A 26,410-nucleotide genomic window follows, 5' to 3' on the forward strand; every position below is an offset into this window, starting at 1 on the left:
AAGGTGTTCTGAAGGGAGGGAGAAAAAATAGTCATACTTCTAAAAATGAAAAATAGAGCAGTCTTGCCACTGGCAATGTCTTAATATTCTTTAAGAAGTCATACTGAATCATCAGTTGTGAGTAGTAGCCCTGTTAAGTAATGTGTGTGCTTAGCTACTGGTGTTGATCAGTGCTGATGTCGCTCAAACCAGGACAGGTGGTAACTGCGGAATTTGGACTCCAGTGTGCTTGAAGAACAGAAGTTCTATTATTAAGTGGTTTGTCTCCATACAGTTGGTTTGCAGGTGTGCAAAAATCGTTCAGAGAAGAAAAAAACTTGGAAAATTGCAAAACTTCATTAAAACTATATCAGCAGCAGTTGTATATTTTGTTAGTACTGAGACCCAACAGACATGTTATTCTGCAAACTTGAGCTGTGGAAACCTGGGACTTTGCAAGAGGCTCGTTATTATAACACATGGCATCTCAACATAAGGCAATTTGAGAAGCGTATAGATCATATCAAATTAAGGCTGTTATTGTGGAAATAAACAGCAGGTTTAAAAGAGATTAGGGTCCGTGGGCAAACAGGGTCCATATCTGATACTAAGATGATTAGACAGGGCTGTACTCTGCAGCGTCCTGGACAATGTGTTTATGGATCCTGGGGATGATGTCAGATGTAGGCAACAGAAATCATTCAAGTTTATATTATTATTAACTAACGTTTGCAACCTCTCTAAGAGACGAGTTGTTGGGATGTATGGGCTATTGGTCTCACTAAGGAGAGATTTCACTTTTTCTAGTAATGTAAGTTCTTTTGGTAACTTCTCTTACCTGGAGAGTAGCAGAGTGTTGACAAGTTTTCTTCAGTATGAAATAAGAGTAGATTAAAAGCCAAATGAACTTCTAAGTGGAAGGGGGAAAAAAAGAAGCCTGTGAATAATGTCATTTTGTGGAAACGAGTCTCTGTAATGAGACTAAAACTACTGAAGCACATCTTTTAATATTGACTGTGAAGTGCTTGGGTTCAACATCTTTGCAGGAACAAAGAATCTTCATAATCATTGGATGATCTGTCTTGGACAATAAGGCTCTGTGAATTGTTGTGCACATGAAGGAGTGATAGGTAATTAGTCCCGCTCTGTAGGAAGCTGAACTAGCTGGATTTTTAGTGAGACTTTGTGCAGTTGTAGTCTTATAACTGATGATACCAAAATCTTATGTTCTTTCTTCTGGTGTATAATGATCCTATTTATATCTATGGACAAGTAGGCAAGGACATAACCTATGTATGCTGCAGTTCCATGGCACTGGATGTTGGTGATTTGCCAACAGAACTTTCATATTTGACCTGGTGCTCCAGTGACAGCAGCTCTTTCTTAGCTGATATAATCTAACACATGCTCCCCACCTCCTCCAGATCATACAGAAGCTTAGTGTGCTAGTATTGTACTTCTGGGGACAGATCTTTTCTTCAGACCTTGGCACACCCATCTCCCTGCGGGCAGTTGCCAGTGGACCTGTACACTCACTGCCGGCTCAGCATTTCAGTTCTTCCAGCCTGATGCCAGCTCAGCAGATAAAACCTCTAATCTGGAATCTTGAGGAGACAAATTCAAAGTCCAATTCTAATGTTAAATTCCATTTGTTAGAAGGAAGACAAGCCAGCTTGTTCAATCTCATGTGGGTGCTAGACACTACCTCTGTGTGATACTGTAGCCTTAGGTGTAGGCATTCCTGGTGTACCATTTAAATTGAGCTGACACTTGTTAACCACCTTAACGTCCACAGCCTTAAAGTGAGGCTTACATTTCAATTCCATTTGTTGCAAAACGTGTTTCAAAGGCACTCTAAGGGTGACTAAGTGTAGAAGGAATGAGAAATAGATAGTAGTGACTCAGTCACTGTTCATGAATGCTATTCCTGGTCTGTTTTGGAGAACAAACTTGCATATAAGTACAACAGAGCTTCAGGTTTGCACTGATAAAATAATATCCCAACTGTAATATATTACAGGGATGACAATATAATTATTATATAATGCAGTAATAATATGTTACTGGGATGGTATTCCCATTGGTGCTAATGACAATTCTGGCTTCAGGTAAGAAGAACTGAGGAAACGTATTAAGTTTTTCATAATAGTAACTCTTGATGGTGAAGTGAGAAGAGGTGAAAGTACAGGTGTGTTCCAGTAGAGCCTGTTCTTGTTTTGTTGCTTTTTGGTAGGGTTGCTGAAATAAATGGACAAAACTATATGATCTGAATGAAGCATTATGTTTTCTTCTGGCTTTAGAATTGTTTCATTTATCCAATGTGATTTTTTTTTTTTTTTTTTTTAAAAAAACCTTGAACACTTAGCCAGGATGTTTTAGACTTTGACTGAAAAGTGTGTGGTCCCATGGCAAGCTAAATACTTGGAAACATGTTTCCACCCTAGAGTAAAAACAGTGGTCAGTTCTGTCTGTACATTGTGGTTTGGCTCTAGCCGTTCATATTTCCAATGTTCTGCCTTAGAGAACAGAATTGTAAGGTAAGTATCTGCTAACTTTCTTCTGAAAGAATTTTGTCCTAAGTATTTAACAGTTAATGATTGTTGCTGTTGAAATATAATATTTTGTATGGGGTTTATTTCTATGATGTGCTCAGCCAGGCAGCTGGACGTCTTAAGTTATAGACCTTTTTGCTTTTGTTTGACTAACTAGCTGATTGGAGTAACAGTATGAATGTACTTTTACTAATCTCTTGCTTGTATTGCTGACTGCAAATTCAGTATGCATGTGTTCTTGTCAGAAATTCGTCAGAGGACCACAGCTCAAAGAAATGCTTCTACACCCCCGCCTGCAACTCCTAAACAAGGCTCTCCAAAATCACCGGTTCCAGCATCTCCTAATCTGCAGAGAGACACATCAGCTCTGAGCGGAACCCCAGAAAGAACTGTTGTTCCATCCTTGCAGTCAAATGTTTTACCAAAACGCCCTGGATCCCCTGCTACTTCGGTGCCTGGAATGGGTAAACAGAGCACTTAATGTTGTTTACAGTTTATATTGTTTTCTCTGGTTACCAATAAAATAGGCCGTTTTCAGGCAGTATGGAAATGGCATTTCATTTGGAAATAGCAGAGCAGTTATCTGATTAAGCAGGAGTTCCATATTCAATTAGCCATAACTCTTCACAGCTGGCACCTTTTGATGCTGAAGCCTATTGCCTGAGCTCATTTAACTGTTATGGCTTCTTTGTTTAAATGGCAATAAAACTTTGTGGTATTCTGTAGTCAACAGTATAGCATACCTTTTTATGTTCTTAGTTTAGAAGAGCTCTGCACTTATATAAATCAGGTACAGAGGAGAACACTTTCAGAATACATTCATGTTTCTCACTAAACCCTGCACATATTTTTTTAACATGCATCCTGACATTTATTTAAATTTTTTTCTCTAGGAAGTATAGTCATGCAACCTATACTCATAGATTAAAATGTAAAATACCAAATACACCAGAGAAGTTGTGTGTGTTGTAGCTGAATTCTTCTAAAATTACATCATTGTTCTGGAACAGGAGTCAAAAGTTTAACAACAGGTTGAGATCTGCTAGAAAGGAGTACTCCTTAAAATTTGGTTTTCATATCCTGAAATGCTTTTCCCTTGATTTCTGTCTTGGTATTCAGATGTGGTGAACTTGAAATAGAACATGAACTAAATTCCTTAGGAGGGATAGCAAAATTTGAGAGTTTTGCCTAGGAGGTGTTGTTGTTCTCCTCATGGATGGTAAAACTGTCTATGGGTTAGTGCCAGGCCTTTCATTTGTTGCAGGGTGTCTGACAGGTTGGATCCCAAGGCAAGAAAGCAGATGAAAGGCTGTCTTGAAAATAGAAGGAATGCAGCTTGCCAGGAATCTTCTGAGCACCACTAGAGTGTGGAGTAGTTCAGTGCTTTTTATACAGTGATTAAGAATGTTTTTTAGTTCCCTGCATTCCTGGTGTTTTTAAGCTTAAGTTACTTAGTCTTACAAACTGTATGGCCTTGCTTCCTAACTTCTATGATACAACTGAAAAGTAGAACTATACATAATAAATTGACACTTAGTCTCTTAATGGAACATCTTGAGCACCTGAATGTTAAAATGTCTGTTTGTGTTGGTTAGTGTAGTGGAGCAAACTTTTAATGAAAAGCTGTGATATCTTACTTCTCTACAGAGTTCATGAAGCCTTATTTTTTGTTAGTCTTTACCTGTACTATGAAACAGCTAGATTTTGTTTTTTATCTATGAAGTGAACTATAAAGGCAAGTTATTAGTAAGTCTTGATTATCCTGAAGTACCAGAAATCATCTACTTGCACTACAAAATTGGTCATTTGGTTACAAACTGTATTTTCTGAAACCTGCTTACTTAAAATTCCTTAATGAGTTTAAAAATCTGCATGTTGCTGCTTATTTAAGAAGCTGGCTATGTAATAAAACAATGTCAGGTATGTAATAGTTTTATTCTTAGAGGAAGATTTGGGCACACTGAGTAAGTTGGACAAAATTCAGCCTTTTCTGCAGAAATTGTTTGGAGGAAGAAGGAAAAAAATTAATGGACTTGTTTGGAGTTACAGTTGCCAAGGTTGTTAATTAAAATATTTAACGTAGTTGTTGTGATAAAGCTTTATAGGCACATATATTTTTTTTTTTTTCCCCACTAATAACTGGTATTTTGACTAAACGTGTTACTTTGTTATAGATAGCAGTGGAAGCCACTGCAGTTGTCCATTAATGTGGAAACTCTTGTTTCTCTTGAATTTCCCTCAACCTTCAGGCATATAAAATCTCAATCATGTAGCTGTAGTGAAAAGTATATCAATTCAGTATCTATAAGAGTAATATCATCGCATCTAAGTGACTTGCAAAAAATACGAATAGCTTTAATTCTCTCTACTTTAGAGAAGATAAATAATTCATTTTCATTATACTGTATTTTGTAGGGGAGAATCAATTTAAAGTGTATTACCACAGAGCTCCCATATGTTTGAAAATTAATAACCAGCAGGTAGCTGAGAGTTTGCCAAGCTTTACAGAAATGACCAGTCTTTCTACAATGATTGCTTTTGATGTTTATATTAATTACTGGTGTCCATAACAGCATGAGAACTAAGATGGTGGTTTTGAGTTATTAGTAGGCAGGCAATTGAAGTTGTTATTGGAGCATGTTGTGGTGTTTTTTATTCTAGGTAGCTTTATTTATTTTTTGGCCTTATTCATTAACTTCAAGAAACTTGATATATGTCGGTGATATGAAAATCGCCAATTGGTCATGGGAAAATTTGGCCTTTTGAATATAGGGCTAAGTAAATGTTTGAGTGTTAGCCAGGCATTCACAAAATCATTCTAGACTTTTAATTATAGTGCTGATAATATCAGTACTCCAGATCTTTACTTCACACTTATGTCGGATGTTGTCCATTCACTTTTTTTAACTGGAAGTATTGGGTCTTTCAGGTTTTTGTGAAGGCTTTAGGAAGTGCGAAAAGCACTTCTGGACAGCTTTTTCACAGTCTACAAGATGAAGCGTTAGGTCCAGTTTATGTTGCACTGAATTAGTTCTGCTTTGCAGTTGTGAGGGTTTTCTTAGTCTGGGTTTGTGCTTGTTGACAGAATACAGGGGTAGCTTAGTGACGTATTCACTGATACCTCTTGAATTCGGTTCTCTTGCAGTATTTTCTGATCGAATCTTACTGTGCTTCTAAAGATTAGACAGCGTATTTAGGTCAATTACGCAGTATTGATGGGAGGTATTTTGAAAGGCTGTGCTGTTCGAAGTATTGCAACCTCAATGGCAAGATTAATTTAATTCTGTGTAGCACTTGGAGGGCTCTGCTGAAATTGTTTGATGCCTACAATGTTCCTGACATTTGCCATAAGGTTGGGGAGGTTAGCTGTCCCTGGCATTTGGCTTGTTTTACCACAGTGTAGCACTTTTTGCCATAAATTACTCTTTTTCCCTTGTTGCTCCAATCTGTGAAGGTTAAAAGGTAGAAGACTTGACATGGTAACTGCTGGCAGTTACATGGATCAACTTACAAAATAGTATGATTTGCTGTGTTGTCTTTGCCTGCAATACCTGTTACTTGTGTGCATATGTTTATGAAAGAGTTTCAGCTGGGTTGGAAGCTGAGGCTGTGCATGTCCTGCTGCTGCCCCCAGCTAAGGTGCTACAAGAAAGCTAAATCTGTCTTCTGAGAAGCTTGAAGTCTGCTGATAGCTTTCAGTTAAATGTCCTGCTGCATTAGTTCAACTTTTTGCTTTATCTGTCTGTTTGTTTATTGAGCATTATGGGGGATTCCATGAAACATGTAATCCCAAGAAAAATACTAGAAGCACAGCAAGTTGAAAACAGTCAAAGGCTGTGTCTGTGGTCGCTAAAAGCATTTCTTTTAAGCCATGTCTTTTGTATATCTCTTCTTATTGGATACAGTGAGAATAGCTACAACCCAGGACTCTTCCCTGAGAAAACATGAGTCACTTTTTGTGCCTTGAGAATTTTACTTCTACAAATATACTTAGTTTTCTTGCATGGCTTCAGATTCCCATATGCTCGTCTCAGTATAAAACCTGCTCAAGTACAAACCATTTTGTCCCAGTTTCAGAGTCCTGAAAGAACTGTTTTGTTGTCCTACTCAAAAATTCATCTTTGTGGCCTTTGGATGTAATTCATAAAGGTCTTAGGGAAAGTCATTTTAAATCCTTCCCTTCTGCACCTGCCCCAAGGGCTCACTTTATTATGTCACGTTCAAGACTGCCTGGTACATTACTGTACTGTAACTTAATACCTCCTGTGCTTGTGTAAAATATCTCTTGGCCAGGAGTGTGTCCTTGGGAAGAAGTTTCAGATACTCAGTTATTTGGTCGTGTTTGAATGATTCAGACTTAGTTTGTTTGCAAATCATGTCTTGCTCATTATGACCAGGCATTTCAAAACTTTGTGGAAAGACAGGGTTGTGCCGCTTGTCTACTTTACCTGCCATATGTAAACAGAGGTGAAAAAGGCAGCAGCAGCTATTGCTGTTACCTGCTCTTAATGGAGTTTTCTTTGGATAGTAGCTTGTTAAACACATGGGATATGAAAAATAATAGTGGCTTTCTGGCTGCTTTGACTGAGCATAAATCTGAAAGTATTCGACTTCCATTAAACATGGTATTACCAAAATGCCAAACGGATAGGCAGGTTTAATATGTAGACTCAGTGCGTGCTGAGGGCATACTCATGTGGTATAGATATGATACAGAAACCAGTGGGTGCTTCTTTGGCAACATCTTCAGTTCTTTCACTGTTGTAATTGATTTTACCAGATTTGAAATGCTGAGTTGAGACTTTATGAAGAAAAGACAAATAAGTTTTTCTTTGCTTAAAAAGTCTCAGTTTGTGAGTAATCACTAAATACTATTGATGCCTTACGTTATTTAGAAATTAAAGATTTGATTACATATCTGAGATGTATAAGTAGAAGGATTTAATAAGATTATAAACTAAAAGAGCAGAAGAGGAACTTAAAACTCTTTTGGATTTAGAAATCTTACAGCTTTCCTAGTGGACTGAGAAATATGGCCATATATGTTAAGTAGGTACAATTATTTTATTATGTTAGCACATAGAGTGAAATACATTTCATGTCATAATGTATTATGTATTTTTACATATATATCTGATGTGGTTCTTGTCTCCCTAGGTCTTCATCCTCCAGGCCCTCCTTTGGCAAGGCCTATTCTTCCTCGAGAAAGAGGAGTTGTGGATAGGGTTATTGAATATTTGGTTGGCGATGGTCCTCAGAACAGGTAAAATGTTGCTAAAGGAAATATGTGAACACTTAAGAGATAGGAAGCTTCTTAACCTGTTTTCTAAGCCAAATGTGTCAAGATTAAAAGAATTGCAAATTAATTTGACTGAAACTTTCATAATGAAATGGCCCTTTCTCAGTGCTTCACCTGAAATATCTTTGTAGGAAAAATGGTAACATTTTGACAAAATTAACCTTTGCTTTGGGTGGTATTAGCCATCTGATAAAAGCAAAAAATCTATGCTCAAGTGGGTGAATGAATTATATTTTGAACTTAAATACTTCATTATCTTAGCACTTCAGCTTTACTGCCATTTGAAATGCTTTCAGATTGCCTTCAGAACTGTTCGGAAGTATCAGAACTTTCATGTTAACCATGGTCACTTCTCATATTGACTGTATTCTAATAAAATGCAGACTTAATTTGGATGTTATTTTATGACAATGGTGATATTAAAAATATGTTAAGCCATGAGGTTTAAATTGTAGCTAAGAGTATTTCACTGTTTTAAACCCAACTTTCAAAACTATTATTTAATACACAGATTTAGTTTGCTTTAAAGGACAATAATTTCACTGTGAAAATTACTGCTCAACGCTAAAGCCAAACTGCTAGTCAATAGTAAAGGTAAAACACATCTCACTTCAATGTGTTATTACTTAAAGGTATGTAATTATGTATTATGTTTTCTAGGTATGCCCTTATATGTCAGCAGTGTTTTTCTCACAATGGCATGGCTTTGAAGGAGGAGTTTGAATACGTAGGTAAGAGCTAATTTGTGCCTGACTGTTAGATGGCTCACGTTTCATAACTAAGATGCATCATACTTCATTGTGATTGCAATTAAATGCTAAACTGGCACTGTGAGATGCCACTTCATATGGGAGCAGTTTTATGGTAACTTTCTGTTCCATATCCTTAAGATTTACTTCGAGACTTAGAGAAATACTTTACTGCAACCTTCAGGCCAAGGATTTTATGTGTAGAAAACTGCTCAGTAGAAAAAAGCCTCCTCCAATACATCCCTGAGAATTGCTACTGGCTATGAATGATTCTCAGAAGGGTTTTATGTTGTGAAACTATCTGACATTAAAGTATGCCTCTTTTACCAGAACTTAAACAAAATTTTGCTTTGCCAAGAAGATCTTGGGGAGGTATCGGAAAAGGAGTGGGAACAAGCCCTAGGGGCCTATATGTGAATTTATGGCTGACAATAACTTAAGACAGACACAGCTGTTTATTGAACACAGATGTTTTATTTTGCTTCCTTTCTACCACAAGTGTAAGCCTGGTGCTTAAGAAATGAGGGAATCTTAGATAAATCTTGTATTTCATTTTGTTTCTCTTAATTTTATGAGTAAATATAAAGTATTGTAAGAATAATCTGAATGTTTCCTGTGGAACCAAAGATATATAGTCTATATGTCATCTTAGCTCAAGTGAGTTCACAATTCAGCTGTGCAAGAAATTGCCACTTCCACCCTTATCCTGGGGAGACAACTTGTGCTTTTAACTATGAAGTGGTATCCAGGACTCCGCCAGAACAAAACTGCCTTTTCTTAATTGTGTACCACTGAAGTATAATGCTTCTCAAAAAGCAAAGTGAGACACACCTTGTAGAATCCGTAGCATCTGCTTACTCAAAGGGTGAGGAAAGTGGCATCTTAAGGGGCAAAAAAATTGCCCAGTTAATTCTTTTGTAGCAATGAATAGATGTGGCAACATCTGGTGGTACTGAATTTGTATTATTTGTTCATTGCAGTCAAATCTTTCACAGTGATGGGTAGTATTCATAAGTGGGGCCGAGCTGAAAGCAAACAGATTTTTAATAAGGAAATGTATGCTTAAGTTAAAGTAGAGCTATGTGGAAGAGCTTGTGTACTGTATCAGGTGCTGGTAGTCATTTAATTCTCTTCTTGGTATTTTGGACAGTCAGTATAATAGTGCAGGAGTAAGGGTGAAGTATGAAATTAATTAGTGCTGCTACTTATTGGGTGTGTTTTTGTGTAGCATTCAGGTGTGCCTACTGCTTTTTCCTGAATCCTGCAAGAAAAACAAGACCACAGGCTCCACGACTTCCAGAGTTCAGTTTTGAAAAAAAGCAGTCTACAGAACTGCGATCTGAAACTGAGCCTCTAGAACCTCGAGAGAGCAAGCCTAAGGAGACTCCACAGACAGAAGGTATGTGCTCAGCTCATGAAGTCTACTCTTTTTTTAATGCCTACTGAAGTCCTCCTATCATCTAGCTTTCTGTTTAGATGACTTTTCAAAAGAATAAGAACAACTGAAGTACTGAAACACTGGAATGGGCTTCCTATTGAGGTGGTTGATGCCTTAAGCTTTTCAGCGTTTAAGAGACATTTGGACAATGCCCTTAATAGCATGCTTTAAGTTTTTGCTTAGCCCTGAATTAGTCAGGCAGTTGGAATAGATCATTGCTGGTCCCTTCCAGCTGAAATAGTCTATTCTGACTTCATACTGGGTTTAGTTGATATTTGTTTTCAATTGTTGTCCATGCTATCCGCTTAGCTTGTTGATACTACTGTCTTTTGTCCTGGACCCTAAACTTTCTTCATATTAGGCGATATATCTCAGGCAAATGACTATGTAACAAAATTTTTCACTCTAATGTTACAATAAACAGATAGAAAATAACACTTTAAATTACAGAAATAGTTAAGGGAATATGCCTCCAAGTGGTTAACTTTCACTGTGTTTAGCAGGTCATTTGACTGAGGTGTGTTGGAATTTCTGCCTTTGTTCCTTCTGCTATTTTCCTCAGGGCAGGAAAATCTAGTAAAACTGCCTTGTTTAATTTCAGGGAGTTCAAAGACAAATTGTCAATTTTAATTTAACGTAGTTCCTTTTGAGACATTTTATAGTCTGCAGATACAGTAGGCATCTGGTGTACAGCCAACAGGAAGATGCAGTGTTTAAAAACCTCCAGAAATAATAATTTCAACCACAGAATCTCCAGCTTGTGCCACTGAGTGCTTGATGGTATTTTACATTAGTTTAAGAAGGGAACATGGTGGGAAGCTGTTGAATAGTGTACTGTCCCAAGATTCAGGCTAGAAACACACCAACTGTGGGAAACTGTCAGAGTATAACCAAAAGAATGTTTCTGTTTGATTATCTTTAACAGGGAGTATGAAATAGCATTGACCTTTACTTTCTGGCCTGGGAAGACTGCGTGAGACCATAGGGACAAGTCCTATCGAACTGCAGCCATCTCTGGGTGTGGTCGGTGTGGATATGTTATAAGGAGAACTTGGCTGGTTTCTTTTCCTGTGCTAGGGTCTGCTCTTCATTAAAAATACTGTTGCTATCATGAAAGTAAGACTGACATGAGATACAGGAAGCTAAGATGATGCAAATATCATCTTTGCCCTCAAATCATCTAATCATCTCTTTGGTGTGTGGAGGGTAGGTTAGTAGCTTCTTGGCTACTTTTAAAATTAGAAGATTGTTACAGAAATGACAGTTTGTTACTGGGGTCTTCAAAACTCTGCTTATTTTCCTCTGTGTGAATCAAATGGGGAAGTCCTTAAAGAGGGATATCCAGCTCTCGGAGGTGTGTGCCACGGGGCTTCTGAATATTATGCATAACTGCAGGTTCTTGGAGCTTCGGGGAGAGAGGGGTGCTCATTAAGCTGGTATTATCATTGAATGAAATGTTGATTGAACACTGCCCTTAATGGGTCTGAGCTGCTGAATCAGTTGACAGATACTGTAAAAAATGTAAAACCGTAAAACTTAGTGTGAGATTTCTGTTAGCACTTGAGATGCGGGAATGAAAATCTTGCAAAATAACTTTTGCTTTTTCAAAAGTAGAATTTAATGAAGTATTTTAGGATAAAATACAAGACAAAGGAAACAACTGTGGAGGTTTGTTCTTCAGTTCTCTCTGTGCTAGGAAGTGTATGGTGAAATTTTTCAGAAGAGACATGATATAAGTAGCTGGTATACTGACTTTTGGTTTTATCTTAAATATCTTATATTTTATGAATATTTTGTCTCTGAGATGATAGAAACTATTCTGTTTCAGTAAATGATAGGCAGCCAGAAATAGAGTATATGTTAATATTTTATATAAATAATATCTGGGAAGTGTCTTGTTGATGATCAGGAGACCAGTGCTACCCTATCAGTTTGTCACTGTGCATTCATTGCCTGTAACTTGCCACAAAGTAATTTCTTATTAATGAGAAAATATCATTTTCAGTAAATCACTTTTTCCATCAGAACCCTAATTTGAAACATAACTGCTTGCAGGCAGTCAGGCTTTATTAATAAATGAATGTATTGCTTGATTGTAAGTTTAAGGTATGAAGCTATCATTGAGGTATAGCTCTAGGGAAGACTTTTGTTCACTAGAGCAAAATAGCTGGTGTCATAGCAAGAGTAGAGAATATCTTAACTTGCAGATATAAACAAACATTAACATCAGGAAACCAACCTCATCACAATGTTGACAACACAGGGAGATCCAGCTGTTACCTGTAAGTCATTTAAACCATAGCTATATGACTTGGAAGAAACTGCAAGCTAATGTGATACAGTAGTGCTGTAAATATATACATATACACACATATATATATAATTTTTTTTTTTTTTACCAGTCAGCTACTTTTACTAGTGAGTAGAGTGTGAAGCTGAATCTCTTTTCGGTTGTGTGCTCATGCAGTGACAAGCATGTTTCATGTAACTCCTGTGGATAGGAGATCTGAAGAGTGGTGTAGGTAGTGCTGTTGGTACTGAACCTTGGATTTTTTTTAATCCTCTGGACATATAGAGTCATCAGATGTCAGCCTGATGCAGATTACTGGCACAAGCATCATGCTTCCCTGTTCAGCAGAGGAACTTGAGAAATTTTAAAGGCAATATACTTCAATTCTTTTTTTTAACCTTTTTTCTTTTTTTTAGATGCCTTAATCTTGAATTCTTTTCATGAAAGACTAGTCTGTTCTCCTACATATTTCTCTTACAAGTGTCAGTGTTTGGAGCATATTGAAAAAGCCAACAGGAACTGCCTTTATCTCCTTGATTAATTTTGCCTTGCCTGTATTTGTTACTGTTACACCGCATTCTTGATTCAGGTTTAGCATTTAGTTTTGAAGGTTCAAACAAAATATGATGGCTTCAGTGTTGTGTGGTGTATATCTGGTGCTGATGTTCAGAGATCTTCATTAGATGCCTTTGAACTGGGAATTTCACCATGATGGTCAGCACTTTATGGAGAAAGCTTCCTGTGTTGTCTCTTTTTTATAGATTTCCTTGACCATTTTGAAAAATATTTTATGATGATTTAATGCTCTGTCACTTTTAATGATTCTTGGAATATGGCAACTGCTAATATGGTCGAAAGGACTTTCAATTAAAAGGCAGATGCAGAAACTTGTTTTGTTGTTCAGCAGAAGGATTCACAGTAATGTTATTCTCCAGAAATAACGCTGCTTTGAGTGCATGCTTATTTATGAGTTAGAACAGAAGTAGAGCTTGTCTTTGGGCAAGTGTTATAGATGGAGCAGAAGTTTTATCTAGACTAAACCTGGTTAAGGACAAAGAACTGAGAAATAAGCTTGAGTATGTTTTGTGGTCAGAATGGTCTGAGTTCAATGAGGCGTGTTTGTGGTTGGTGTGAGTGTCTCTTTAAACTGGACTGGAGGCATTTTCTATTTCAGAGATTTGGTTTGCGTTATTACCACATATGCTTTGTTTTCATAGGACAGCAGGAGCCTGCTATATTTTTTTGTAAGGCATTGTTTCTTTTCAGAGATACGAGGAGCCTGCTGTGCTCCTTCCTTAGTTCAACTAATATGGTTAGAATTCAGTGGTTTCTCAAGCAGATATGGGGCAGATCACTTTGAGTTTAGTGACTTGTAAACAAGTTTTTTTGGTTTAAAAATGTATTGTGTTTCCAGTCTACCACAGTTCAGTTTTGCTGAGCAACATAGCTTGCCCTTCTGGTAGGTCGTAAAGGGGACAGGAAATAAAATGTTATGCCATTGTCAGACTTCATTTTCAAAGGCTTCACAATAGCTTTCTGTGATGTGAAAGCCGTGAACAGGCTACTGTGAAGCCCATATTCCTTAAAGACATTTCAGACACGTGGCACTGTATGTGAAAGTCTGTCCTGATCGGGAGCTGCAGTAGTGAAGAAAACTTGACCCAAAGGTCTTGAAAATAGTGTGGAAGTCTAATGCCCTTCAGGCATTAGTAGTGCTAAGGTTGTGTTTTTTCTACATTGTATACAAGTAAAGTAGCTGTATTTTAGTGTAATTGGTTTTTGTACCTTTTTTTTTTTTTTGTGAATTCCTGCATAACAGACATACATCTTCTGCTTACTTTAATAGCTGTGCAGTATTGTGATGTCACTGGTTACGCAGTGAAATATTCTCTGCAGTAGAAGGAGGAGTAGCTGACTACTTACAGTGTGAAGTACATGTGCTTTCTAAGTACTGAGTGTCAAGTAGGAGTGTTGTAGGGGCAGGAAAAAAGAACTGCTGTAGCCACAAGAAGGCCAATACAGCTCAGGCTGGCATAGGGCTGTGAGATCATGTATGTGTTGCTACTTTCTTCAGTTGAATCATGGATGAAGTATTAATCATCAAGGACACTAATTTTCTATTGCCATCTTTAAGTTTACTGTCAGCTTTTTCTTGGCTAATTCTCTTAAAATAACTTAAATCATGTGATACTGAGATCAAGTTGACTTTAGACAAGCTTTCTGTTAATATATTTAAAATGAAATCACTATATATGTTTAATGAAGGTTGGTCATGTTTGTAGTTGGAGTTAGTAGCATCATTTACTATGATTGCCCTGACTTCTCATTTAAAGGATCTACTCTTTAGTTCCTTATAGCTTTGTCAGACTTAATTATTAGACCAAAATTTTCAATTTGAGTTGATTTAACTATAGAGTTTCATTAAGTTTAATTAAGAACAGGGTGAGGGGAAAAGTCATATAATACCTGTCAGTTTTTTCTTAAAGAAGCAGTCTCCATCATTTTTAGTAGAATTTAAAAATGAAAGCAGTATCCTTTTCCTGTTCCTTTGAATACATGTAGTTAGAACACACACTCAGTCGTGTTTTCCTCTTTTGATTAGAACCTTCTGTTTGCTTCTGCTAGTGGCTGATTATCGCTGAGGCTGTCATCAAATACACGTAGATGCTCTGCATCCTTCTGATCAGACTGAATGAATAGTCTCTTTGCCTCTGTAGGACTAAGAACACTTGTTCTGCCCCTGCAGAATGCTCAGCCTTTTTCAGTTGAGACTGCAGAACTGAAATTCTGAAAACAAGTGATGGCTGGGCTATGCTGTGGATGAGTTGAGGGTGTGTGGAGTTGTCTTCTTCGCATCCTGTACTTTCACTTGAGCCTGAGCAGTCGCAATAAAGAAGGAATGGCACTCAAGTGTGGAGTGATTGTAGCAGGGAAAAGGCACAAACTTATTCATAGAATTTGAGGCTGAAGAAAAAATACAGAGATGAGACAAAGACGACTGTCAGTTGGGAGATGAAGATTGAGCACAGGCTCAAGAAGGAACTTGAAGAGCAGGAGGAACATTGGGATAGTCTGGAAAGAAATGAGGAACATGAATTTGCATGGGCAGACATAGGAGGATTGACCATCTGACAGATGGCTTGAGAGAAATTTTGGAAGAAGCAGCCAGGGTAGGCATTGAGCAGCTTGTGATTGAGAAATCTTAGTCAGGAGGCGAGTTGAATGCAAACCTGTTAGGATGGAAGATCAAGTCAGAGGAAGAAATTGAGAAGTTGGACTTCACTAAGCTGTCTGAAGTGAAGCCTGGAACTAACTACTTGGGGAGGAGGGTACTGAATCCAGAGGGAGCTGTGTGTGGCAAGAGGGGTCTCAAATTCTTGGTGACAGATGGCAGTTGTACCAGGTCTGCTGGACCAGACTGTGCAGCAGCTACTCTAGGCCATCATGACCTGAGAAGCCAGAGCAGTGATTCTAAAACTTTCAGCCCTGCTTGAATTTGGTGAATACCAGCCTGAAGCAGTCTGATTTACTTTCAGACAGTCAGCACGTGCAGATGGAATTACAAATGTTTGTTAAGGTTAATGTTTTTGAGTTGTAACTTTGCAGCAGTTTTGCAAACTGCTTGCCTTCACAGTATGCATTAATGCATAGCTGTGTAGTATTGACTAATACTAGTCAATAAATAATCCACCATCGACAGTATCATTCTACAGTGCCTTTGTGTCACTTAGTGCCAGAGTTAATGTTTCATTTTCCGGTGCTTATGCTTAATTCAAAATGCAGCTGCCTCTTGTTTCTCAAACACCATTTAAATCCTGTTGAGAAGCCAGAAGTTGCTTCTTCAGAGGTAACACACACGATAAGTATTTTCAGAATATGCTGGTTATCAAAGAAACTCCCATCCCAGATTGAGAGTGAAGATATTCCTGTGTACCCTTACTGTACTTACTGTGGGAAGACTGGGAATAGGCAGTAATTTTCATTGAATGTTTTGAGATGTTGAATGTTAGATTATTCTTATTCTTTTTTTTTCTACTTATCTGACTCCTTATATTTGAAGTAGTTTCCACCAAAAAATGTTTAGGTTCAATGTAGCGATGAAACTATTACAGAGAAAGCTATACAGTTGGTAAAATTCCCATTGCAAAGAAGCTGAATTACCATAATTTCTTATTTCTGTCAGTGTCTCACATTAGTGAACAAGCTTAGAAAGATTCTGTTGGGGATGAACATATACAAATAATACATAATATTTTCATAGTGGGGATCTGAACTATTTTTCATAGTATTTTCTTTCTTTTATTTTTACAAGTTTTACCTGTGACCCTTTTGCTAGAAAAATAACATAATTTTTAGCAGTTGAAAGCATGCAGTGGCTATTCAAAACCTGTTTGTAATTGCAAAATGTTGTTTTGTTTGCTTTTTAATAATACTAGCTCCTTAATTTTGGGAAATGATTATTTCATCATTTTTCTTTTCACAGAACCTAAAGAAGACACAGCCCAGATCATTGAGACAAATGAGACAGACGATAAAGCATCAGGTTCTGAGCAACTAAATAAGCTACCTGAAGAAGTTGAAAAAGAAGCAGAAAATATTTCAACAAATGAAGACTCTATTTCAGAGTCTATTTCAGCTGAACAAAGTGAAGAATCTTTAATGAAAGCAGAATAAAATACTTCAAGTGCCTTCTGTAGCTAGTTTTTTAGCTTTGTTCATGCCTGTTGTTACTATTCAGGTGAGCTTTTTTAATGGTACAACTTAAAAATCTTGCTTGAGCTTAAACTGCCTCAACTGCCACAGTATGTCAAAGCTATGTGTAAAAGTGGGTATTGTAAAATAAGCATGTGTCTTTAAGTTAACACACGGTATGTATAGTTGGTTGAAGTCTATCAGTTGTAGCCATTGTTCAGTTTGTATATTAAAAAACTTCGAAGTATAAGCTTTGTGAAGGGTGACCTATAATTGGACATTTCTTTAGCTGTCCCACATAAAGAGCAATTACTGGCAGCAGCTGACCTAGTAAGTTTGGTCTAATGAACTTAAGATACTTTTTAATGCTTCCCTGTTGAAATGAATTGAGTACTTTTTAAATACACAGATGTTTACAAGCTAAAGTGTCATCTGACATTTGACTTAAGCTTATGAAAGTGTCATTACAGTGGTGTTAATGTTACTCATGGTCTAACTTTTTGACAGAATTCAGTTAAACGGCACTCGGATAAATGGCATCTCCTTTGGTATTTGCGTTGCAGATGAACCAGAGGCACGTATATAGGAAACTTGTGTTTACATAAAATTATAGAAAGTCTCTGCACTCGATTGTACTTGAATACAAAGCACTATTTATACCTGTACAATAATGACAAGATATAAGTGAACTTTGTGCCTTTGTGTACTTTGTTAAAGGAAAATAAAGACATCTAGCAGCAATACTTGCTTTGTGATTCCTAAAACTGAAGAGAATTTCTGTTCTGCTGTATGCAGCTGTTCTACAACTACTTTGTGGAAATTCAGAAGGAATATGACATGTTAAAAGGAGCTTGGCTATTTGTAGCTAGGGTGGCTTTGATAGATAAATAGAAACAGATCCCTGATCAATAGGGTAAGCAGGTGTTCATTTGCCATAAGACTTTCCTAATTCTTCCTGAAGTCTGTTGATACTATTTATTGTTAAAGTTACAGTGAATATTTGCTGCTGGATTACTGAAACTGGTTGTTTTTTTTTTTTTTTTATTGTGTAGCTTTTCAAGCTAATGACGCTTGTTATCTGTTAAATGTAACAGTTGGAAACTCGGACTAAAATTTTTCTGGTGCTTGGAAGTGAGGTACCTAAATCAATTGCATTTTTTTAGAAATAAATGCTGACTGACTTTCACTTGCTTGATTTAGTAGTAGTTCTGATAAAAAGTTTAGTGTGTATGGTGTTCTCTGTGTACCTCACTATACAGAGGGAAGGAGAAACTTAAAAAACATTTTTCTGTTCATCATCTTGGTCCTACAGTGAAGTGGTTTTACAACATGAAGGCAGCAAAAAGTTAAATCTTAGTAGCTCCAAAGCCCTCTACAAGAAAAATATGTTTCTAAATGTGACCTTAGAATCCATGTCTTTGTGTGAGATGTGATTATTATGTGAACAGCAATGATTAATTCTCTTTTCCACATATATGCTTTATTTTCTTATTCTTTGGAGTTAATTTAGATTTTGACTGATGTAAGGGTTCAGTTTCAACTTTGGCCTGTAGTGTTATGCGTTAGAGCCAAAGATAAGTGAGGGGATTTTTTTTCTGGTTCACTAACTAAATTGTAATTGTAATTTATATTCTAATTAGTGGTCTTAATAGACAGAATGTAGGCATGTAATTAAGGGAGTACTTGTAGGTGTTTGGGTATATTTGTGTAAACAATTAGTAAAAACAACTCACGTGCAACTGTCTTTGTTGGGAATACAAAGAAAACAGTCCCCTTTCCAAACATGTCTTAGGGTATAAGAATAGTACAGGGTACAAAGTGGTAGGGGAGTGTATTCTTTAATATTTTAAAAGAATGTATTTTATATTCCAGATCTTCTTTAAAATAGAAATAATTGTGTGAGAAGTTACGAAGCTTGCTCATTATTTTGTACTACTTTCGGATGTAGTTCGGGTGTAGTTCAGATCTCTACATCGTATTATGGTACCTCACTGTGTTTAAAGGATAATTTCTTTGAAGGAAAAAGCCTAAAAATACTAAGTCACAGCATACTTCATTAATTCAGCATAGTAAGCTGTTGGATATACTTGGGTTATAAGCACTAAAAATGAGTGTAATTTGATGTTGTTATCCCTCATATGTGATATGAATGCATGCATTACTGTTAATTCAGAAATTAAGATTACTCTAGACTCATGCATTATTTCCTTTAAAAAATTTGTATCTTAAGTGTCAGGCTTTTTTTCAGTGATTTTAAGTCCTTCCTGTTTCAGGCAACCACTGAGCTGTAATGCATAAAATAACTATTGAATTGACTGAGAATAAATCCATTCATATTGGAGTTATATATTAATACTTTTTCACTAGCCCGGAACATGTCTATTTTCAGATGCCCTACTTTTGTCAGGGAAACTGCTGCTTCTTAGGTTGTTGGAATCTGATTTATTTTTTGAAAAAGGAGACTCGGTATCTGTTATGGAGTGGGGTGTTATTTGTCCCAAGTCTTAAATGTGACATTATCAACTTGTCACAGGAATGATTGATACTTTGTTTAATACGTCACTGAAGGATCAAGTAGAGACAGTCAACCTGATGTGAAAACAGATACTTGTTAAAATGTGACCCCTAGGTTTGAGACCTAAGACTACCTAGAATTTTTGAGGGGGGATAAGTGAGTTTTGAGCACACAATAGAGTTTTCCTGAAAGAGTTCATACTAAAAAAAAAAAAGTATTCAAGTAGTCATTCCCATTAATTGATTCAGAAGACTTGAAAGAGATGTTAAGGAAGTCCTGGTATTTTTATAGAGAAATATTTAGGGCTTTTTAAGTTTCTAATTTTTCAGGGTTTAAAGCAGCTATGGTAAATGAGTGTAGAGGGTTAATTGATCTGCAAGTTTGGTCAGGCTCAGGGGCATGCATGACAGTAATACTCTCTGGGCTTTCCTCAATTTACAGTAAACATTTGTGTGTTACTTGTGCCAAGTATGTGTGCCCCAGTCCGGACGTGGTTGTGAGAAGAGGATTCTGTTCTGCAGCAGTAGCTTCTTGACTTCTGTCTGTTGCAAGTGTGGCAATAGTAAAAGATGTCTGTCCAACAGGAATTGGATTGAAATCGAAAAAGGCCTGTTAGTGAGCAGCAGTAGCCACACTGAGCCATGTCTTCACCTCCAAGAAACTTGGAAGTAGGAGCACATAAAGCAAAATGGTGCAGCGGTTGTCAGTGATATTTAGTGTAATTGCAGACTGATTCTCAAAAGATGAGGAGGTGGAAGAAAGTAGGGGGAAAACACAACAAATGCTGTGATTCTATGTTTTGTTGTCTTCTGGCTTCCTACTATATAGTCGAATCTTAATTTTTTCAAAACTACTTAAAAGCTCAGTCCTGTGCAAATCTCACTTCTGAGAAATGTTATATAAGCCCTCTTTCTTCCTGTGGCCTGGATAACAGCAAAATTGAGTGGGATAGCAAAGTAATACCTGGCAAGCTTGTTGGTGCTATGTTTTTATTGCTTCTGAAATATTGTAATTGCAGAGGTCTCCTTTTATCCAAATGTAGTTTGTATATTAGGGAAGAATTATCTGTGGACTATGTAAAATCTGCTATGGAAGACAAATGAGTGTTCTTGTTCAAAATAAATTGAAATGAGTCAGTCAAATTTAAGTTTTACTGAAAAGCCTACAGAACAGGTAAATGAGGAAATGCTACTTCAAATTCTAATGCTTATTCGAAAGGAGAACACGATTGATTACCCTTGGACATTTTGACAGAACTAGATCATTTAGTGCAATCTTGGCATGAAGATGGTTTGTCTCAAGAAAGCTGTTCAGCCTGCACAGAGGAGAAGCAGAAGCTCATGAGGAAAGGCCAACTAAGATGATGTGGAGGCTGACTTTGTTAATGGCCTGGTCTAGAGGTTACCAAAAGCCTGTAACTCAGGGTGTGGCTGCTTGCCTTGAAGTCCAGAACAAGAAGTTTAAACCCTGTGTGGTGCATGAGTTAGAAGCCAATGGAAGGATTTAAAGAAAGGAATGACAGAGTAAGACCAATTGAGGAGGAGGGGAAGGGAGAGTGGTGTTGTCTGTGAGAACAAGGTCTTAAGAGAGAAAGAGCTTGAAAAGATTTTTTTTTTTCTGAAAATGTTGCAGCGTTTGGCTGTCACTACGTGGCAGTACATATTCCAGGTTATTGCCATCCCTGGAAGTGTTAAAAAAAAATGTATAGATGTGGCACTTTGGGACGTGGTCTAGTGGCCACGGTAGTGTTGAGCAGACGGTTGGACTAGATGATCTCAGAGGTCTTTTCCAACCTTTCAAATTCATTAATATCATGTTCTTATGTCAGAAATAAGGAGGACACAATTGATAACAAATCACATCAGATAAACTTATTTGCTTTTTAAAGTCAATTCCAGAATAAGCTGGTGAAAATGTTAACTTGGTAAAATAAGGCTGTCTAGCTATTCTTAGAGACAATGGTAGCAGGTTGCTTTATCCTTTTTATTTAAACCTTAATGTTTTTAAGATTTTAAACTTAGAAATTATTTTCTACGTCCAGAGTTAGTGAAATCATAATAGTAATTACTTTTTATAAAGATTATTAAGCTTCAAAGACTAGGACAAACACTTCTCCTTCTCTCAGGTATGGTTTTCAGCTGTGGTTTTTTAGCAGTGTTTGTGCCCTCGTGAAGCTGTGGTGTGATGGATGAGTGAGTAGCATAGAGGGAACTATTCATTATTCAGTAGTTGTCTGCTATTAAAAACTCGAAAGTTTTAATCTTCATAAGTCTCAACATACATAAGAGTACTTGATGTAGAGAAAGTTCTTAAAAATAAGATGCTTCTGGAGTGAGGTTTGTTAGGTTTTCTGAAATGGACGTGACTGTGCACGGGTAAGGGATGGGCTCTCTGTGAGCGTCTTGCTAGAATAACAACCTTGAAAATTCATTGTATATCTTTGTCGGCAAATCATCATTTGACCAGTTCATTGAGTGTTCTGAGGCAAAACTTTTAGGTCCTCATTTCCTTCCATATCTTGCAGATAGTTTTTTGGGTTTTTTCCTAATATTTCTAACATACTCTTTTGTATCCAGTCACATGGTTAAATGTTAGTGCCTCAAATCTCAGCATTTCATGTTTCAATTATTTTCTTGAATTGATACATGCAAACCCGTCCATAATTCTGGTGTAGTGAGCCTCTCAAGTTTCACGTGTATGCTTGTAGCATATAGGAAACTGTGTAGAAGACACATCTCTAATAAAAAATAAGAGAAATCTACAAATACATCAAGTGCATAAATACTAGGAAGAAAGTTTTTCATGAATAAACTTGGACTGGAAGTTTGAAAGAGATTTGGACAGATAGTCTTGCAGGAGGTATTAGATTTAAAAGGAAGTTTGAGAATGAGAGGACAATAGGAGATTCTTCCTTTGGGGATTTGCTATTGGTATGTGCTTTTCGTTTTTGTTTAGGAACGTATTAAATGACAGAATCTGTTTGATAACTCATGGAAGAGGTTTTTGCCTGTTTCCCAAATATTTTGATTCACTGAAAGGAAAGTGTTTCTGAAACAGATTACATATCTGCAGCAGTGCTCCTCTCTTCCACTGTGTGGTCTTTAGGTGGAGTTCACAAGTCTCGAGTTTGTGGAGGGTGATGAAGGTGAGGAATTACAACCAACTCTTCTAATGAAAGTGTTCCCAGAGCGCTGATTGGCACAGGGTTGTTGGCTTCCAGGTCTTGGTGTGTAGTAACACACCACAGCTGCTGTCAGAGGAGAAACTGTAAACTCCCATCAGAAGTGTGTCATACTTGAGATTGCATTTGCTGATCTGAAATTAGGTGATTCTGAATTATGCTTCTTTGGAGGAGGCATCCTGAGTAGGTGGGAATTTCTCAGCACTTGATGTTTACTGGAGGTTTGCTTACACAACAAACAGAATAAGTTGTTACAGCTTTTAATAACAGGAACTGCTCCCCTCCAGCATGTTAAAGAATAAATTGAGTTGTCTCAAGGAATTTGACTTATCTTCACCATTGCTTTTGATTTGTGAACCTCTCTGGGGTCCTGTCAGGTCACATTCAATCTCTTCTCTGCAAGAATAACACCTAGAGAGGTGTATGATGGGCAGGATAGAGAGAAGGGTTTTAAAATGAAATGTATTGATTATACAATAATTTGCTCGCAGACCATGGGGTTTTGAGATTAAAGCAAACACTTCTAAGATTCTTGATAGATTATCTGACTTGGCAACATTGCAAAATCTAAAGCACTGAGTCATAACCCCTTCAAGGTTGCATAAAATCAATTTGATCATGACTTTATTTTTGCATAGAAGGAAGGTTCCTCGTTTGTAGTGCTAGTTATTTCTCACTTTAGTTTCAGGGAGTAAACCTGCTTTGGGACTCCTTTGGTGTGTACCTAGCATTGCACTGCTGGAATTCTTAGTAAATAATTACTAATGTTTTTCAGGAGGCTTTCATAAGCCTTTTCCCACTGTGAAATCGTGTATTCTCCTGCTTTCAAAAGGGAGATTGCAACTGCCACGGAGAAATACATGCAGCAAAATCCTGAAATCATCAGATATAGGAGAAAACAAGGGGTGCAAATGCTGGAGATCTGACAATTTTGGGTGTTCAACTTGTAAATTCAAATTCAACTCTAAATTTGTAACAATTTGAAATAATAATTCTTTCTCTCTTTCTCTCTCCTTTTTGCTGCCTAAATGAAAATAGAGATGCTGGATTTGTAGAAAACTCAAGCAACAAAGACTACCTAGCTCTCCTGAAATGGTCTGTCCTCTAAGTCCTTGCATCGCTTCAAGGAGTTCTACTCAGTTGACGAAACTTAATTTTGACAAAGAAAACACATTTTACAAAACCATCAAGAAAATTAATTTTAAGAAAACTATTGTAGATGATGTTTTAGAAGAAATGTGAAAGTTGGTGTTTCTTAAGTAATGTTTGTATATGTCTTGTATTTTTTGTATATTGAACTTTTATTTGAAACAGGAGATCCTGTATATTTATTTCTTATTGTTTTAATAACCTTGTTGCTGCATTAGCACAAGGTGTGTGTGCTTATGTACTATAAATAGTATCTTTGATCAAAGGTATTGTTTTAATCCCAGCTATGGCCTTGAGCAGTAGTTATATCACCTGCAGTGGAAACTGAGTTAAAATCAATGGCAAAGATGTTAATTAGCATGAATTCTTAGGTCCTAATAGACTTCATGATATGTCTATCTTAGCTTTTCTGCTTGTAATTGAGATCATAATTAAACTTGTGCTCCCCTCTTGAAATCTGATATTTTACCAAATAAGCAAGTCTTAGAGTATGAAATCAAATTATGTCCAGTTGCTGTTGAAATATGTGCTGCCTTTAGTGTGTTTGTAACTTCTTAATGAAGAATATGATTCTGAAAAACCCATTGAATATTCACCTGATCTGGATTATGATGATGGCTGGGATAAGAGTCAAGTTGCTCTTTGCGTAGTAGTGATTTGCGGTTTTAAGGTGATGGTTCTTTTACATAGTTCATTCTGTGCTGGCTGCACTCAGATTTAATAGATTTTTTTAGTTAGTTATTCCTTAGAGGACCTGATATGTTACCAAAACAAGGATGAGAGTGCCCCAACTTCTTCCGTGCAGTCCCCACCCCCCAGTTGGACTGGCATAAGTAGGAAAAGAAAGTTGTTCAGGGTTGAGTAAGTTCTGATAAGACCCATTTATCTGTGCTACAACCAATTGTGGGAACTCTTGGCTCATAGCATGAACAGCTAGCTAGCCACCCTCAAAGGTCAGGCTGGCATATGACTGCAGAATTCTATGTGTGCACTGAAGTAGAGGCACGGAAAACCTGCCTTAACTTGGTATAAAAAAAAATAAAAAACAATGTGGCAACTTTAGAGGGGACTGCGGAGTTGTGAAGATGCTGACTTTGGCCTGCGATTCCATAGGCATTTCAGGGTGCATATTAAAGGTTTTATTGTATCTAAATGGTGATTTATGTCCTTATTCCTGCATTATTGTCCACAAGGTACTGCCCTGTGTCGCAGGCCTGTATTACCTAATTTTTTCCAACTGTTTCATTTTCATTAGTGCTTTAGCTTGTGATCAGTGTAGTGCACCTCATTGATAATCTAAGAGAGTATCAGACACGCAGAAGTGACACCTAACCCTGTCAGTCTGGCTTGATTGACCCCTCAGCTTCCGAAACATGGGTTCATTTTTTTTATAACCCAAGTTAGCCCGACATCCATTTTCACACAGATTCTGGGCAGTTTAAAGGTTGGTCGGAATTGAATATTGCTCTTTCAAATTTGATAATGTATGAGTACAGAACTGTGACCTTTGATACATAGTAATACATCAACATGACACGAGCAGTAAGTGCAGCAATTACCTTTACTACACTTGAGATTGTGTTTTATTTCTCATCTTGTAAGCAATTATTTCAGGGGAAAAAAAGCATGCCTCTAAGTTAAATATGTTTTGCAAATAGTGTAAATGCAGAAATTAATCTTTGGGGACTTTTTGATTTACAGGTGAATGTTTTCAAATGGATCTGTGCTTTTGAGTTAGCATCAGTTCAGTGGTAGAAAGGAGTCTTGTGCCATTGGCTTCTGTTTTGTTGGCTTCTACTTTTTTCTGGGAGAATTTCTTTAACCCTTTTCGTTGTGTTCTAATGTAATCTAAATTTCATAATCTGATTTAAGGCCAAAGCCTGATCCTGGAAGCAGTTGATGTGTCACTGTGTTCATGCTGTTCCCATGAAAATACTTGCAAGAGTTGGTTATGTGCATGATAATAATGCAAGTTTACGTGCTTTTTACTGCCTTTCAGAACATAAAAGAGTATCTCAGACCTGGAACATGTATTGATTTAAAAGGCTGGTTTGGCCCCTCCAGCAATGTTTCATCTTTCTCCTGAGCAGAACAAGATACATTTGGGTTAGTTTCCAAGGCTTCTTCCTCACCTGTTGTAATAAATTATTGGGTAATGATAGTGCACGACCACTACCTGGTAGGCACTACAGAAACACAAATCAATGCTCCTTGCCAAAGAGCATAAAGCCTCGAGAGGACTGATAGGAGTTGCGGCTTCTGTTCTGCAGACTAAAATTCAGAATAAAATTACTGTGTCATTCTGAGCAGGCAATTGAGTAACCATTGAATGGTGACTTTCTATCAATGCTGTCTGTCATGACCAAAACTCGAAGGAATATCTTGAAGTAGAACTTCTTGGTTTTTTGAAATATCTGCTTCCTCAGCAGCTGGGCACTGCGCAGCGTCGGCGTGCTGTAGTTAGGCAATGAACTTTAATTCAGGAGCTGGGGAAAATGCTACTTTGTTTCATACTGAAGCAAAATCAGCCCCTTTTTGGTATCAAAATACCATTCCAAAATCTGAA

General features: G+C 37.2%; 1 protein-coding gene across 1 annotated transcript in view; it reads left to right on the forward strand.

Moving 5' to 3' along the window:
- Positions 1-16,981, forward strand: part of KIAA1715 (KIAA1715 ortholog) — a 37,364-nt gene extending 20,383 nt beyond the window's left edge. The window contains exons 8-12 of the mRNA XM_009871206.1: positions 2,777-2,995; positions 7,689-7,794; positions 8,491-8,561; positions 9,808-9,978; positions 16,791-16,981. Of these exons, the coding sequence (XP_009869508.1) occupies positions 2,777-2,995; positions 7,689-7,794; positions 8,491-8,561; positions 9,808-9,978; positions 16,791-16,981 (758 nt within the window). The remainder of the gene's footprint in view (positions 1-2,776; positions 2,996-7,688; positions 7,795-8,490; positions 8,562-9,807; positions 9,979-16,790) is intronic.
- Positions 16,982-26,410: the final 9,429 nt, after the last annotated feature.

This window comes from Apaloderma vittatum, unplaced genomic scaffold (assembly GCF_000703405.1).
Source record: "Apaloderma vittatum isolate BGI_N311 unplaced genomic scaffold, ASM70340v1 scaffold3446, whole genome shotgun sequence".
Classification (NCBI taxonomy): domain Eukaryota; kingdom Metazoa; phylum Chordata; class Aves; order Trogoniformes; family Trogonidae; genus Apaloderma; species Apaloderma vittatum.